This window comes from Globicephala melas, chromosome 2 (genome assembly GCF_963455315.2).
Source record: "Globicephala melas chromosome 2, mGloMel1.2, whole genome shotgun sequence".
NCBI classification, from domain to species: Eukaryota; Metazoa; Chordata; class Mammalia; order Artiodactyla; family Delphinidae; genus Globicephala; species Globicephala melas.
This window is the reverse complement of record NC_083315.2, coordinates 60311953-60329021: the sequence shown is the minus strand read 5'-3', so window position 1 is coordinate 60329021 and position 17069 is coordinate 60311953. Positions and strand designations below refer to the sequence as shown.

Below are 17069 nucleotides of genomic sequence, written 5' to 3'. Positions count from 1 at the left end.
TTCTAACTCCTTAGCCTACTTCTCTGAATGTAGTTTTTATGGAAGGAAACAGCACAGCCATAACCATAATTTTATTTTATTATTGGCCATAGTAGAGTACAACACTGCACATACTGTTGAACTTCACCTAAAGCAATTAGTCTGAACTAGAGTATCAAGAAGGGTAATGGGTTTAAAATTAGCCTCTCAGGTTCGGTGCCTCCAGAACTCCCATGCATTGCTGGTGGGAATATAAATGGGCATAACCACTGGAAATCTGTTTGGTAATATTTACTAAAGCTAAACATATGCCAACCCTATTACCCAGCAGTTTCCCTTCTAGGTGTATCCCCAGGAGAAATGAGAGCTTATGTTCACTGAAAGATACATGCGAGAATTTTCGTAGCAACACCATTCATTATAGCCAAAGAGTGGAAAGAACTCAAATTTCCATTGGTAGTAGAATGTATGACTAAATGTTGGCATAGTCCTGTAGTGGAATACCACACAGCGATAACAAAGGATGAATTGTTGCTGTACCCAACTGGGATGACTCTCACAGGCCTAACGTGCAACAAAAGAAGCCAGACACAGAAGACTGTATACTGCATTCTTCCATTTATGTAAAGTTCAAGAAAGTCACCTATAGTGATACATGTCAGGATAATAGTTACCTCCTGTCGGGGCGGGGGGATAGGGGATGGATAGTGATTGGGAATGGTAATGGAAGAGTTTTCTGGGTGCTGGAAATGTTCTGTATTTTGATCTGAGGAATGGATACAGGGGTATGCACAGCAGTGAAGATCTGGTGGGCTGTATACTTAAGATCAGTGCACTAGGCTCTGTCAGTTAGACACCCCCCTCAGTGGGAAATCGGAGGTGAGGGCTGAAGCATACGTGTTGGTATTAGGATATTTGCGCATCCTTGTCTCTGCCCTGACCTGTGGAACAGTCATCTACTCACTGCGTGGCACACCACCAGAGCCTGCTGCCCAGTTTCCCGGTGGGAGGTATTTTCTACGTGAACAAGTCAGGGGGGAAAAAAATCACCAGTCATTCCTCTGCTTGTTGCTGGGGAGCAGGACTGGAGCAGGGCGGGAATTAATATGCAGAGGAATAAGCAGGAGGCCTGCCTGCCTGTCTGCCTATGCACATTCCCTGCTTAACGCGGGACTTAACTCTTCTAGGCTCCCTGGTCAGCCGCCCAGCTCTCTTGACAGGCTATGGAAATGATTAATGATCTTGTTCAAAGTCAGGAAAAAGCAGCGAGGGTCCTTGGCAGGGCCACGCCCTGGGTCCTGGGCCCTCACCCCTGACCAGTAGGCAGGAAGGCAGCCATGCGACTCTGTCTTGGGTCCCTGCCCCCTGATTGCTTCTGGTCTTGACTGGAATGTGCCCATTCTCTGTGGTGGGGAGGAAGTGGCCCTCCCCCCAACATTCCTGCCATCTCCCATCTTTGTCTTTAGTGCCAGAGGAGGCTATCTCCCCACTCTGCCCTCACCCCCACTAAGCTCTGTCTCCACGGTCTGAGTGCTGGGCAGACGAAGACGAGCCAAGTGCCAGGGAGCAGGTTTTGTTCAGCTCCATCTTCGCTGAAAGCTCGCGATCCCGGCTTTGGCCTGCGAGCGCCAGTGCCCAGCGGCATTCCCACCTCCAAGGGTTAAAGCCCCAGGAGCCCCCACAGCTTCGCTGGGTCCCGGCCTCATAAAAGCCTTTTCCACATCTCCCTCGGGCTGCCTCAGGCTCCCCCGCTGAAATCTGATAAGGGGCCTCTTTGTTGGAACTGTCAGTCTCCTTTATTGAGGAGGGAACTGGAGACCAGCGGCATTTCTTGGGGTACAGATAAGGCCCTGGATTGCTGTCAGAGGGAGCATGATTAATTACCCTCAATCCTAGCTCCTGCTTTGATAGCAGTGACTGACAGTCCACAGGCTTCCCCATCAGGTGCTCCCGCCCCCTCTGGGAGGTGTGATGGGGGCGGAGATTCGGCCTCCTGCAGGGGCGACACTGGTGACCCACCAAGAGCTCCCTGCAGTGGCTGCTGGCCTCCTTCCTGGTTCTCTGCAGGTTGCATTTGCATTTATTGTGGACTGAGGCCTGTCCCCTCTCAGGTGAAGAGCCTCTTTAGAGGAAGATGTAATCCAGCCCAGAGAATAGGCCAGAGACTCCCCCACTTCCCCACAATGCTAGAGAAAGAACCATTGCTTATGGACTTGAACTTCACAGACCTGGTCCTGAGCCACACAGGCGCCCTTCATTGGAGAAGATCCCAAACCGTCCATCTCAGGGTCACCTGGCAACATTATTTCGTAATTCAGGCAAGCTCCTAAAATCAAGTTACCTCCCTTGGTCATAGTCACAACTATCCATTTTTTTTAATTTAATTTAATTTAAATTTTGTATACAGCAGGTTCTTATTAGTTGTCCATTTTATACATATTGGTGTATATATGTCCATCCCAATCTCCCAATTCATCACACCACCACCACCACCACCAAACTATCAATTTTTGTTTTTAAGTTTTTATTCATAGACTCACAGGACTTTAGAACTGGACGTCATCTGGAAGCAAATCCCTTGCTTCAGACTGACAGGGAAACTGAGGCCTGAATATTGTCGATCCCCCCCATCCCCACCCCCAGCGTGATGTATTGGTTTTCTTTCTTGTTCAGGTAGGGAAACTCAGCTAAAAGGCCTTCTCCCCTTCTCTTCATAGTTGAGTCTCCTTGGGACAAGGGAGGTGGCTACCAGGCCCACTAAGCACAGGGCAGACTGCAGAGAGAGACCAGCCTGAGGATCCTGCCTCTCTCTTAGTTGTCAAAAGAATGGAAGCCAAGGCAGGTTTTGTGTCTGGATTGGCTGCATAACGTGAGAAAACCATGATGTCATGTAGAGCTGGGTCTCAGAATAGCTTCAGCTTTGTTTCTGAGGGTACTGAGGGGCCCGCCTGCACTGGGAGCTACTTTTAGCAGTTTCGTGGAGGGCCAACCATGAGGAAGAAAATGCCCATTCCCCTTACCCACTGATCCTGGAACCGGCGTGCCCGGCCAGGCCATAGGGGCCCTGGTGAGAGAAGCTATGACCCCCCACGTGCTCAGAGTGGGGCTGGGTTGCGGAGCAGCTCTGGCCTGTGTTTTCTCTCCAGCGGTGCTGAGAAGAGGTCACTCTGGGGATTTGAAATGCCACTTTGCTCCTTCCTTGTCTTCTCAGGTCCAGTATCTACCTGTTTCCCTTGCCCCTGAGCAGTTCCCAGCCTAATGCAGCCACTCTCTGTGTGACTATAAAAAAGGCTAATTTTTAATGAAATTTCTACATCTATGACATTGTTGTCTTTGAAAGAAGCCATCTCAAATGACTAGCCATTTAGTCTAGTGACTACTCTGAGCAAATCTATAATTCCTCTCTGGGGAGCTGCCTTCAGAGGCAGTTTGAGCCACACTAGATAATCTGTCGTGGTTTATGGCCACACCTCATCTTCACACAAAATCAGTATAAACAGCCTGGTCACTTCATCCTATTTTCCTGGCTTGTTTCCATGAATGACCATTTCTAAAAGTAAAACACATCCTTTACCTATGAAGATTTACCACCCTTGGAGAGAATCAAATGAAAATAGTGTAAACTCTGAAAGCTCTTCACAAACGGAGCGGTAGCTGGCTCTCCAAGGTGACAGTTCTGAAGGACAGCACTCCCCCGGCTGGACATGCCCTGCTTGACGGTCACTCACTCAGCCACACCTGTTCTGTGGGCATCACAAACCCAGCCCCCTTGCCCTCTTTAACACCTGTCTCCCCTTCTCTTTGGCCCCACTGAATGAAGTCATGGTTTCTTTACCTTCTCAAAATCCCCAGCTCTCCATCCATTCCTGTGCTGCCAGTCCTCTTATTGTAGGACTCAGACACAAAGGGCTTAACCACTCTGGGCCTCGGTTCCCCAGTCTGTTTAATAAGGGTCGTGACCCCCCTAATGAACCTGCCAGGACCTGAGAGGAGAGGGTGACTTCTGTTCAGGGCTGTCAGCAATTAGACACTTAGAGTTAGTGACAGACCCTGGTGGGCACACCACAGCAGGAAGAAAGGAAATGCGTTTAATATTCCCAGTTGGGTTAACACAGAGCTGGTTGCTTTGACTCTGAGAAGCAGGTTGGTTGGTTGGTTGGTTTAATCTGCATGGTAGTTTAGCTTATTAAACATTCTAATATTCAAGACATGATGAAGGAAAAACAATTCCTGCCTTCATTGAGCTTACAGTCCTCCTGGGATACCAGACGAACATATGTGAAACAAGTGTAACTATTTGCTGAACTTGTAGTGATTATATAGAAATTCTGAGAGGAAAGAAATCCATGTGAACTGGGGTAGTTGGAAAATTCTTCCTGGAGGGAGTGAACGTTGAAGGCCAGTGTAGAGAGGATTTGAGCGCAGACAGGTCATTTTAGGCTTGATGAGGAGGGACAGTAAAAACAAAAAGTAGAGGAGAGAGGAGCTTGGCTTTAGGGGTGAGGGTGAGAAGACCCAACTGATTGGAGTGAGAGTGAGTTGTTGGGACATGCTTAAAATACATCGTACGTAATCTTCTAAGGAGTGTTGGGGAACCCGAGTCATGAGATTGAACCTGTGAGGTGGGCTGGGTTGGCAATAAGAGTCATTGTGGGTTTTTAAACTAGGAAGCAAGTAATGGCGTGAAAGTGGTGTTTTCATTAGATGGTCTGGCAGCAGCGTGCAGGTTGATCACGTGGATTCAAAGCTGCTGGGGGCATCTGACGGTGAGCCAGCAAGGGCCTGGCCCAGGGTGGTGGCTGAGGGCCGGAGAGGAAGATGGCTTTGAGAGGGGCCTCAAAGCAGGAATCGGTGAGCCTCCCGACAGCCTAAAGGTGGGTGAGAGAGGAGGGAGAGGAGCCACTGCTGCCTCGGAGGTTCCTACCCAAGACCTCAGAGAATGATGGTGCTGCTGGAAGAAGAGGAAGTGGTGGGAAAAGGGAGCTGGCCTAGGGGATGAAGCTGAGCTCACTGTGAACATCTGACCTGGAAGTGAACAGGTCACATGTGTAAAGATGTTCTGGAAGCTTCTGGAATTGAGAGCTTTGGGGACTTGTGTGAGGGGGCCTTGGGAGTGGTCCTCCCAGACTCTCCAGGTGATGCCCTGAGGGTATGAACTCGCCAAGGCCATGAGCGTGCTCGGGCAGACAGGCCTGCGAAGAAGGGAGACCTTAGCCCTGTCCTGCCAGGAGACCAGTTCTGCTGCATGAGACTCCTGTGCTTATGACAGGAATAAGGTCTACTGTCCGGAACAGCACAGGGAGAAGTAGTTAACCAGTGCGCAAGCTGTCGTGCCAGCAGTCCTCTGATATTTTACCAGTGAATCTTTGAACTTAACTCTATGGCCCCTTTGTCCTTGACCCTCCGAAGACCAGCCGGTCAATACAAAGGTCTTCAAGACCTCTAGCTCCCTCCCCACACTGAGAAAAGAGACCCGGTCCCACCATAGCAGTGCCACGTGTTCGTGCTCACGCTACTTCCTCCTCATAAACGTGGCACCCTTCACTCCACTCTGGCTTGAATTACCCTATAAAAGAGTTGGTGAGGCCAGTGATCTAGAGCTGAGAAGAAAAATGCCATTCCTTGAGGGGAAAGAAGCAGGAGGAGCTGAAACAAACAGCCCTTCTCTAGTCAAGCTGGCGTAACTCCACCAGGCAGGCAGTGAGACCTCAACAAGCCTGGGGTGGGGGCGGGGGCAGCCGCGGCACAGGAGGAGCAGCCTATGTACAGTAAAAGGACTTGCCATCAAAAGGCAACAAGTCTCATACCCTGCCCTGGACGGTGACCCTTCCTGCTGGAATTCTCCCCTCTGACCTCCAGATCATTAATCCCGAGGCTGCCAAATGACAGTCATCCATCACGCCTCCTGACGAGCATCCCAGCCACCGAGAAAGGAGCCTGGCCCCGCCCTCCCTGCCGTCCCCCGGTGCTCATTAGTGGGCCTTCCTGCTCGGTGCCAGGTTTCCTAATCAAGTCCCTGGCTCCTCTCACTTCCCTTCGGGGCCAGTGGGCGGAAGCGGCTCTGACCCTCCCTCTTTCAGAGGCCAGGGAGGGGTTGGAGTGAATTGTTGAGTGGCTTTTCATCCCCCTGGAGACCTGTGTGCCCAGCAGCTCCTTTGACATGGTGGGTACACAGGAGAGAAAAAACCATTTCTCTGCCCTGTAGCAGGAGAAGAGATGAAGAGAAAACAGGCAGTATGCAAATAAAAACACGGTTATAAACCGCACTGAGAGCTGCAGAAGAGAAGCCAAGGAAGCTCTCCAGGTGGACAATGGGGCAGGACCTCACCTGTCTTGGGAGTCAGGGAAAGACTTCCCTGAGGAGGCAGCTGAACAGCTTCTGAAGCCTCCAGAGGACTGAGTTGCCAAATCATTAGGAAAGAATCTGGAATCATACTGCTAGCAAAAAAAAAAAAAAATCTTTGAAGTCATTTAGTCTGGCCCTCTTATTTACAGGTGGGAAACAGACCCAGAGAGGCTGTGTGTTTTACCCAGGGCCACACAGCCTGTGAGTTGGACCTGTCTTTCTGTTCTTCCCAAGGAGAACTGGCAGCTAGTCTGGTAGCTTCCAGGCTTTGAGAGTTCGAGTCAAATTATACTTGTAAGCAGATTTATGAACATATTTCCAACTCAGCAAAAGGGTGGGCATCCACAGATGTCTTCCTTCTCTGCATGGTGATGACACAACCCTCTGTTTCTCTCTTTGCACAATCACAGGGACCCCCATCAACCGAATCCCCATCATGGCCAAGCAGATCCTGGACCTGTATATGCTGTATAAGCTGGTGACGGAGAAGGGGGGCCTGGTGGAGATCATCAACAAGAAGATCTGGAGGGAGATCACCAAAGGCCTGAACCTGCCCACGTCCATCACCAGCGCCGCCTTCACCCTGAGGACCCAGTGAGTGGCCAGAGCCTTGGGGAAAGGAAGCTAAGGCTGGAGAAAGGGGATGCTTTAACCTAGAGGAGAGGAAGGAAGGAAATTCCACTGTATAGTGAACAAGATGGGCGGAATTCCTGAAAGGGCCCGGAGCTTTCTGAGATGAATCCCTCCCTAACCTAAGTCATCCTGAGAGCGCCCCTTCCCAAGCATCTCCTGTGTGCTGCTGCTTCACTGTTCTGTTTCATTCAAACCTCACCAACAACCCCGTCAAGAAGGTTTTTGTCCTGTTTCCCGGACAACAAGAAGTAAGTCTCAGAGGTTCGACCGTTTGGTCAGAGCCATACCAGCTAGTAAGTGGTCAGGCTGAAGAGTTACTCCTGGGCTTCTGTCTCTGAAATTCACGCTTTTTCCAGGACGTCATCTCCCACACAGCGCCCCTACCCTAAGCCTGGCCCTTCCTACCTGACACTCAGCTTGCCCAGCAACAGCGGACCCAGAGGAAGGCAGGCACTGGGATCCCACTGGGATCGGCGACCTGTTTTTCTACCCATTCGAGTTAATTATAAGGGTGATAGAAGCAGTGAGAACAGGAGGAGCACTGGCGAATGAGGGCCAGAGGGGAATCTGTTCTTTCAGAACTCTGGACGTTGTTCTGTGAAAAATATGGAAAGATCAGCCATGTATAGGTTAGGTGACATGTTAAGGCCTTGTTGAAACTGTTCCAGGAGAAGTTGGGAACAGAGCAATATCCAGCATAGCAGTCCTTCTCCCAAGGTTCTTGGGTAGCGAATTGCTTCTTGGGGCATCTGACACAAAGAGGGACATCACTTCTAGGTCCACACACAGTGGGAAGAATTGCTCCTGTCTGACCAGCCTGACTCAGAATGGTTAGGAGATCAAGGAGCCAGAAAGACATTGCAAAACATGGCATTTCTCATTTCTCCCAGGACACTAGAAAGGCGCCACAAAAACATGAAACGTTAGCGAAAGTATCTATTTCCCTAATGAACCGTGCCTCCACTTCGAGCTGCGTTTAGAATTGGGTAGCAGTTAGAGGGCCTGGGGTGGGGCTTCGCTGTCCGGGAGGTTCCTCTTCCATCACATGCATCAGGTTGTGCTCCTTTGTCCTAGAGGACAGAGCCTGCCCCACAGAGCCCGCTTCCAGAGGCCCATCGACTTAAACTGGGCAGCCCTTGTGCCACGTTTTGGATGACTCTGGCTTCCTTCCTTCCTTCCCTCCAGGTATATGAAGTATCTCTATGCCTACGAGTGCGAGAAGAAAGCCTTGAGCTCCCCGGCCGAGCTCCAGGCAGCCATTGATGGCAACCGGAGGGAGGGCCGCCGGCCCAGCTACAGCTCCTCCCTCTTTGGCTACTCGCCCGCTGCTGCCTCTGCCGCTGCCGCTGGGGCCCCTGCCCTCCTCTCCCCACCCAAGATCCGCTTCCCCATCCTCGGGCTGGGCTCCGGCAGTGGCATCAATGCCAGTGGCCCTCGGATATCCCCAGCAACCACTCTCAGGAAAGGTCTGCAGGGCCCTTGTGAGGAGGAAGGGCAGGGAGGAAGGGCGCCAAGTTCCCTGGGTCCAAGACCCAGGTGGGAGGGTGGGTTATGGGTTGGGTCCAGCTCTGGTGCCGTTGTCAGGTGATGGAGTCCCAGTGACAACCGTGCCCGTGCCAAATCGCCTGGCTGTGCCTGTGACCTTGGCCAGCCAGCAGGCCGGTACCCGGACGGCCACGCTGGAGCAGCTGCGGGAGCGGCTGGAGTCGGGGGAGCCCCCTGAGAAGAAGGCGTCCAGGCTGTCAGAGGAGGAGCAGCGCCTGGTGCAGCAGGCCTTCCAGCGCAACTTCTTCAGCATGGCACGGCAGCTGCCCATGAAGATCAGGATCAATGGCAGGGGTGAGTGCCGGGCCCAGGCACCAAACCCCGGCTCCATTCGAGGGCCCGTTTACGTCCCGGGGACTGGGGTGGAGCCCCTCCAGGTTCTGCCCCCCTGGCCCCCAGAAGGATCTAGAGGCCAAAGAGCCACCTGAGGCTTTGGTGGCCACAGAGGTCTCAGTTCACCAAAGCTGAAGTCATTTTGCAGGGGACCTGCAGTTTCCTCAGGCGTGCCCTGTTCTCTAGCAAAGAGGAGAAGCAGTTGTTCAAGGAGGAGCAGGAGGCCTTGAGGGACAGCTGCCACGTCTTCCCCGTCCCCTCCTGCCTTTTGATCTGTCTCAATTAAAGGGCTCGCCCTTCACCCCAGTGCCTCACCATCTGGGAGAAAGACAGCACCTCCTTTCCGGAGGCTCAGTGAGGGGCCAGAGCTGCCTCAGGCCAGGCTGCCAGTGACCCCCGGGAGAGAGGGGAGGAGGAAATACAAGTTTGGCAGCATAACTGGCATCTTTTCCCTTCCCCTCCACATTTTTCAGGTGCCCCACCTTCTCCCTGCCCCTCCCCCCACCCGCAACCACGCACTCCACATCCCTTGTTCCCCTTGTTCCCCTTTCCCCCTCACACACATTTTCTTTGCCATTCTTGACTCTATCTCAGAACAAACATGAGCGGGCTCGTGTTGGGAAGAAATCAGGTGTGAAGAGAGCTGTGCGTGTTCCCAGGCAGCCCCTCCCTGTCCCACTCCCCCCCTGGCGAGGAGCCGAAGGGAACTGGAGGTGACAGCCCGGACAGCAGGGCTCTGCCCTCTTGACCCACTCAGGCCAGGTGCCCCTGGCCCTGCACAAGCCACAGGCTAATAGATGAGGCAGCTCATCTGGAAGAATTCTTGGCTCTCAACGTCATGAAAGGGCAGAGTCTCGGGTGAGCCAGGCGAGGCCCTGTGTGCCAGCGCCTGCAGCCTTCCACAGACCACGGAGGGCTCAGATGGAGAGGGAGTGCCAGGTGCTGGGCAGGTAGACCCTCTCCTTGGGGACCTCCCAGCCTGGTTAAGGGGAGGAGGAGGCAAGGCAAATCCTCAGAGGAAGGGGCTGGGTCTTAGTGACCTCTGACGCCCCACCCGGTGGATAGTGGGTGCTCAGGGTTTGCTGAATCGTGTTGAAAGCATCAGTGCGCAGCTGCGAGCTGAGGTCAGCCTCCTTGCCTATGTGATGCCTCTTCTCTGAGAGCAGAGGGAGTTGGGAAGGTGAAGTGGTTCAGTGGAGAAAGCAAGCCGTAGGACGTTCACCAGCCTGGTTCTCCTGCCACACCTTACGCTTGGCAGAAGGTTATCCAGGTGCTTTCTAACTCTGGGAGGCCTCAGCCTGCTGTGGCCAGGCCGGGAGGGTGGGAGAGCCTTGAAGGGAACGACAGAAATGCTGGAGGGCTTGACCGGGCCTGCTGTCTCCCTTGTCCCCAGCAGAGGACAGAGCAGAGGCCTCGGCTGCAGCGGTGAACCTGACCACGAGCAGCATTGGGAGCATCAACATGTCTGTGGACATCGACGGCACCACTTACGCAGGTGAGGCTCTTGGGGCTCTGAAGGAGGCGGCAGGGTGGCAGCCAGCCTCAATACAGCTCCCTGCAAGACCCCCTTGTCACCCTTCTGTCTGAACATCTTCCCAGGGGTGGCTTCCTTTCAAGGTTCCAAAGGTAAAGTAGTTCTTCCGGATGAGGAGGGCTGAGGATTGCTAATAGGATGACAGATCCCCCTCCACCATTTTTTTTTTTTTTTTGCGGTACGCGGGCCTCTCACCGTTGTGGCCTTTGCCGTTGCGGAGCACAGGCTCCGGACGCGCAGGCTCAGGGGCCATGGCTCACGGGCCCAGCCACTCCACGGCATGTGGGATCTTCCCGGACCGGGGCACGAACCCTTGTCCCCTGCATCGGCAGGTGGACTCTCAACCACTGCGCCACCAGGGAAGCCCCACCACCACCACCTTTGATAAAGTGATGGAGACCCCTTGTCTAACCCTTTTTCGACCAATGGTTGGCTCGTTATTTGAAAAAGTCATTTAACGTAAAGAATCATAATCAACTCTATCCACACCTTTAACATTGTATTATAAGTTAAATCAGTGTCCACCATTACAGTCTTTCAATGCATGTGTCTCCTTTCTTTGACTGGTTCAGCTCTTCTCTTCCTGAACATCATCTGTCATGGTCCAAGAACTGACACAGGCAAAGGAATCTGAGCGCAGCAGAATCAGCCTATATTTTCATGATTTTGCCCCCAGTCTTTTACGATTGTCTCTTCCTAGATCTAATTTGGCAACATTTTTGTTGGTTGGTTGGTTTAGCACCTTTACGAAGACTTTCCGAGGTGTTCAACTTAGTTTTCATAGAAACAGCAATCCGTTTCCCACTCCCATTTTGTTAGTGTAGAGATGAGTTTGGGGATAAAGCCAGCTGACTGATGGTTTTTTGGTTTTTTTTTTGGCTGCATTGGGTCTTTGTTGCTGCGCACGGGCTTTCTCTAGTTGCGGCAAGCGGGGGCTACTCTTCGTTGAGGTGCGCGGGCTTCTCATTGCAGTGGTTTCTCTTGTTGCGGAGCACGGGCTCTAGGCCCGCGGGCTTCAGTAGTTGCAGCGCGTGGGCTTCAGTAGTTGCAGCACACGGGCTTCAGTAGTTGTGGTGCGTGGGCTCAGTAGTTGTGGTGCATGGGCTTAGTTGCTCCGCGGCATGTGGGATCTTCCCAGAGTAGGGATTGAACCTGTGTCCCCTGCATTGGCAGGCGGATTCTTGACCACTGTACCACCAGGTAAGTCCCTCCAGCTGACTCTTGTTAAGCACAGCTTGATGAGTGGGGGCCCCAGAGCACGGGCACACTGGCCAGTGGCCTCCTGCTGGGAGCCTGGGCATCAATCACCTGTTTTAGAGGGGGCATGGGGAGGTGCCCAGTGGAGGGGGGTTAGAGCTGCACCTTCTGTCGAAACCAGGGGCATTTCCACAGGGCATGCTTTGAGTGCTTCTGCTCTGGGGACTGGGGCCAAGGCCGCTCTGGATCTCTGCCGGGCCACTTGCTGGGGGCATCACGCTTGGGGCCAGGGAAGGGGCAGAGTTCCTGGCAGCAGCCTGCAGAGAAGCAGGGATGCCAAGTTGCCTAGCCACTCACCACAGAGTCAGTGCTTCAGAGACCACGCCACGTTCAAAGGTCTCTGCCTAACACAGACCCCTCAAGGAGACTGGGCGAGCTGGCGGCTAGGGCCTGGATGCCCTTTGCCTTCTGGTGGTGCCGTGTGGTCGAGGAGGTTTGGGGGTTGGGAGTGGGTCTGTGTGGAAAGCAGGGAAGGGGGAGATCAGTGCCTGGCTCTCCATCTCCTCTCATCCTTTCTCAGGAGAGAGGAGGATATGCCTCCTCTCCCTCAGCATGGGGAACAGTCAGAAGAGAGTTGAAGGCTCCCCAAACCTCACTTGCCTCAATCCTGTCCCACCTGTGTCCTTTCTCAGTGGCTGTGCAGTCACCCAGGTCCGGAGCTTGGAAGTCATTCCTGAGAGCCCCTCAGGCCCATCACCCACCAGAGCTCAGCAGACGCCACTGCTCTGCTGCGTCCCCGCCGCATGGCCCTGGTTCAGACCTCTCTTCTCCCCTGTTAGAGTAGCTCTGACTTGCAGGCTTGCATCCACCCACATCCTCCCAGCCCCACAGAGAGCTCTGAAATGCCCGTCGCGTGATGTCCGTCCCCTTCTTCCCCTTAAAACTTCAGGGGCTTCACAAGCCCCACAGGGTACGACCCCGGCAGCCTGGAGACACGCAGGCCTCCGTTTCCTCGCGCTGCCACCTCTCCAGCCTCCTGTGCCGCACGCCTGCCTTCAGCTCCCCCCGGGCCTGCCGCGTTGCTGCACCAGCCTCCAGCACGTTCGCCGCCTCTCTCTGTTCTTTGTTCTCTCAGATTTCCTCTGCCTGCCACACCGTCTCCTCCTCGTCGTGTGGCCACTTTTTCTAAAAAGTCCAGGCATGCTCTCCCGCCAGAGCTTCTCCTGACCCACTTTCCCCTGCCCTCCAAAGCCGCCTTTTTTCCCCACAACACGCTGGGTACACTTCACTTAGAGCCTTTGTGACATTTCAGCAAAATGACTCTGTCCGTCCCCCTCACCAGCCTGTAAGCACCTGCAGGCAGGGCAGTGTCGGCACCTAGCGCAGCGTCCAGCATGGAACCTCCTCGCCCAGAGTTAGGCGGCAATAGATACAGTGGAATGAACTGAATCCCTGAACCTGTCCCTCCTCTCCCAATGTGCTCACACTTGCTTCTCCCCGCCCCCACTCGCTCAGGTGTGTTGTTTGCCCAGAAACCTGTGGTTCACCTCATCGCAGGATCCGCTCCCCAGAGCATCGGCAGCAGCGCCAGCAGCAGCAGCAGTTCTCACTGCTCGCCAAGTCCTACCTCGTCCCGGGGCACCCCCAGTGCAGAGCCCTCCACCAGCTGGTCCCTCTGAGGGGCAGGACCCAGCTCCCAACTCCCTCCACCCTCCCATCGAGAGTGGAGGAAGCTGATGCACAGAATTTACCTCATCTCATGGAGCCCACATCAAACACCATTTGGCCAGATGTTGAGAGTTTGGACCTGTCCGTCTGTCCAGGCTCCATCAGGTCCTGCTGTACTCTAGAGGCAAGGAGAGGCTGGAGGGGCCTGACAGGGCAGCGTTGTCCAATCAGGGATTGTCCTGGAGAACTGGGCGGGGTCTGTGGGCGTCCAGCTTCCTCCAGGGCTCCCAGGCCACCTCCCATCCCGGGCACAGTGTATTGACAATCTGTAAGCTGACACAGGGCTGGAGGCCCTCCACATCCCTTCCCCTTTAATTTATTTCCCTTCCCTTGCCTTCTGCCGTGACCCCAGGGTCACTGGTCTCTTCCCCTGCTCAGTCCCCCAATCTTTGACTCCAGTGTGGGGCTGCTAGGAGCCAAGAGCATGTCTTTGTGGCCCTTCTCTGCTGAGCATGGCATGGGGTCCTCCCAACCCACCTTGCCTCCCATGTTTGGTTCTTGGGGTGTGGGTCTCTCAAATTCAAGTCTTGAAGCAGTCCTCAGGGCCCCATATCCCCCTTTTAATGGTCCCAAGACAGGGATCATGAGGGCAGTCCTCAGGACCCAGGGCCTGCTGGGCATCTGCTGAGGGAGAGGCAGAGCCTCAGGGGCTGCCCAGGCAGGCCCTGGCACCCACTCCACTGACCCTTTTCTGACCCTGCCAGACCTCACGTCCCCACTCATCCCTGTTGGCCAGCTCTCCCAGGAAACAGCCCACTTGTCCCTTGGGCCCCTCTTCTTCTCGTGGGGCCCAAACCTGCCAATGTCAGGTTCATTGAAATACCTCAGATTTGTAACTGTTGATGTTTGATTCTTCAGGAAGTATTTGCATCTCTGAAATCTTTTTTATATGTGTTTGCTGACTTTTGTGTTTTTTTTTTACTTTAAAATTTTTATTGTTGTTATTGTAGCACCAAAGAAATGAAAGCAGATCACCCCAAAAGCCGAGCAAATGATTTGGTACCCCAGCCCCTCCGGCCCTTCCCTAAGACCCCAGTGAGGGTGCGAGCGAGGCAGCAGGAGAGACGACTCAGGGATCACAGTGGCAGGAGGAGGTGGAACGGAGAGGCCCGCTCTCACGCAGGTTGGATCGTGAAACCACACCGGTTCTCAAGATGGCCCTTGACCCATTTCCCACCAGAGCAGGCAGTCCCAAACCCCAGCGCCCAGTTCACCAGGGTGGGGGCAGGGCATCTTCCCTTCACTCAACATTCCCACCTCAGGGCAGGAGTGGGCTGTGGAGGCCATGGACCTTGGAGAAGTTGAGCTGCCCCAGAGGGTGAGGAGATGCTGAAAGAGCTCTGTCTCTCCTCTTGGACCCTGGGGTGGAGTGGGCTGTTCCTGTGTCCTAAAGAAGAGGTGATTCTCACACAAGGCGCGCCTCTCAATCGAGTAAGCCCTGCAGTGTTCAGTGGAACCCCACCTGCTGTGACATCATCGCGCTGTGGTGGTGGGAGACCATGGTGGCACAAGCCCACGCACGACTAACGCTCAGTCCATCTAGGAAAGGAAAGGGAAATCATACGCTTGAGCACAAAACACATACCTCAGCCCAGTGAGCTGCAGCTGCACTGACTGCATCTTCTCTCCCTTCCCTAGCCCTCCACACTGTCTCACACTCACACATACTCACACACACAGCCCCATCCATTGGGGGCTGACCCTCTCCTGGCCTCACCAGGCCGGCGCAGGGCCTGGCAGAGAAGGGCGTCTGAGGTCCGTGTCAGGGAGGAGCCCGGTTGGCTGGCGCTGGGCCCACTTGAAGGCATCGCAGACATTTGGCCAGTGTGTCTTTCTCAGGGCTTTGGTCACAAAGGATGGACTCTTCCCACCTGGAGGACACAGGGGTGGTGCACTGTGTCTTCCTGGTTGTTGGATCCTCTCCCTTTCCTCAGGCAGCTTGCCCAGCTTGCCCTCTCAGCAAGCCCTCGCTGCCCTCAAGGGCAACAGCAGGGTCTCAGCCTGAAAGCCCGAGGGTGGGAGCGCCGGCAGGTGCCCCCAGAATGGGGCCCTGGGCCAAGAGGAGCTCTCCTGACGGTGCAGCCCTGAGGTCACATGGCAGCCATTGGCCAGGGCCTCTCCGTCCCCTCCCCCTCCCCATCTTACTTGTATTTAACCAGGAAAAAATGTGATAGCACATGGGTAGCCTAGGCAGTGGATAAATACCTCAGAAGTCCTCTTGCAGCAAGTGTCTGTATATGTTGTGGTCATTTTCTATCTTACATGTTCTCGAATGTTTATATTTCAATAAACCTCTACCTCTTCACACAAGCAGGTCTCGCAGGCGCTTTCAGTGACTCTTTCATTTGACAGTACTAGGGAAGAGGCGAGGACCTTCAGAATGAAAGGGGCTAAGTGAACTACTCCTCTGATCCCTTGATTTTTCCTAACCCTTCTCTTCGCTGCTCACCCATCGTTTTCCCAAAGCGCTTACTCTCAGCCTGTCTTCTGTATTAGCTGGGCACCGCTGATATTGCATGATCACCAAAACTGACTCCCCTGGTGTCACGTCAGGGTCCCAGCAGGCACAGGGCCAGGGGTCTCCTCCATGAGCAAGCCCTCTTTGAGCTCCTGCTGAATAAGTACTGTCCCCACGCTCACAGAGCTCACACTCTTGTCTGGGAGGCACACACGACTAGACAAAAACCGAGTCTTTAGAATACAGCATGACTGGGACCAGTGGGGTAGATAAATGCTGGAGCAGCTCACTAGGGAATCTCTGGAAGGCTTCCCAGCAGCGGACATTTCAGCTAGAAGAATGAGGTGGCCAACTGGAGACGTGAGGAAGAGCAGAGGAAGTGATACATGTGGAAGCTCGGTGGCATCAAAGGACCTGGCATTGGGGAACTGTGGGCAGTGCCTAGGGTTGGGGGGTGCTGGAAAAAAGTGTGGCTGGGGCCAGGATGGAGCCCCAGCTAAGGAATTTGGGCACCATCCTCTGAGCATCGGGACCCTGCTGACATGTTTTAAGGAGGACATAGGCTTAGAAAGAGGCTTTTCTAGAAGGGTGATCTGGAGCTGGGAGACATTCTAGGCATGGACACCCTGGGACACTGCCACTGAAACAGGCCTATACCCAGACTGCTCAGCCTTTTTCTCTGCCACGATGCGCATCGTATGGGCACAACCTGGTTTTGGCAAAACCAAAAGAAATGGGCAGAGAGGTAAAGCACTGGGTGGGTTTGTGATTGCCCATCTCCATCCATAACAACATACACCTCGCCTGTCTGCAACCTCTGAGGCATGGGGAGGGGGTTCTCTCTGCCATTTTGAAGTGCTAGAAAGTGAGGGTGACACTGGGACAGTCTTGAACCTCTCACTGACTTTTTAAAATCTTGTGAAAGAAATAACCAACCCTTTATTACTTTAATTACTAACCAATAGTTGGGATCACACGTCACAACCTCCTGTGACACACCAGGAGGCTGCCACATGGAGATTCAGTGGGCCTGGTATGGGAGGAGGCCCAGAGATGAGGAGAAGCAGGGTCCAGAGACATGTGAGTTAGAAGTATGGAGTGGCTGTGAGGGGACGCTGAGGGAGAAGTGGCAGCTGAATAAGCCTCCTGGTAGAGATGGAGAATCTGAGAAGACCAAGGCACTGAGCCACTGCAGTTCCATCCCACTTTAAATTAACAGAAAAAAATATAGGAGAATATCCAAGACCTCGAGAAAAGGAAGAATTCCTCAGACTAGACCCTCCGAGAAAAGTTCATCAAAAGATACCATAAGATAA

The 17069-nt window shown here is 53.7% G+C and overlaps 1 protein-coding gene across 3 annotated transcripts in view; it reads left to right on the top strand.

The window, feature by feature from the left end:
* The window catches only part of ARID3B (AT-rich interaction domain 3B), a 53980-nt gene extending 38375 nt beyond the window's left edge, over positions 1–15605 (top strand). The window contains exons 5-9 of one of the 3 annotated variants that reach the window (XM_030874981.2): positions 6736–6919; positions 8144–8424; positions 8543–8797; positions 10233–10331; positions 13083–15605. In XM_030874981.2, coding sequence (XP_030730841.1) covers positions 6736–6919; positions 8144–8424; positions 8543–8797; positions 10233–10331; positions 13083–13246 — 983 coding nt within the window. In that variant the 3' untranslated portion in view covers positions 13247–15605. Of the gene's footprint in view, positions 1–6735; positions 6920–8143; positions 8425–8542; positions 8798–10229; positions 10332–13082 lie in introns of all 3 variants that reach the window. The other 2 variants (XM_030874983.2, XM_030874980.2) reach the window with 2 other exon arrangements.
* The last annotated feature ends 1464 nt before the right edge of the window (positions 15606–17069 follow it).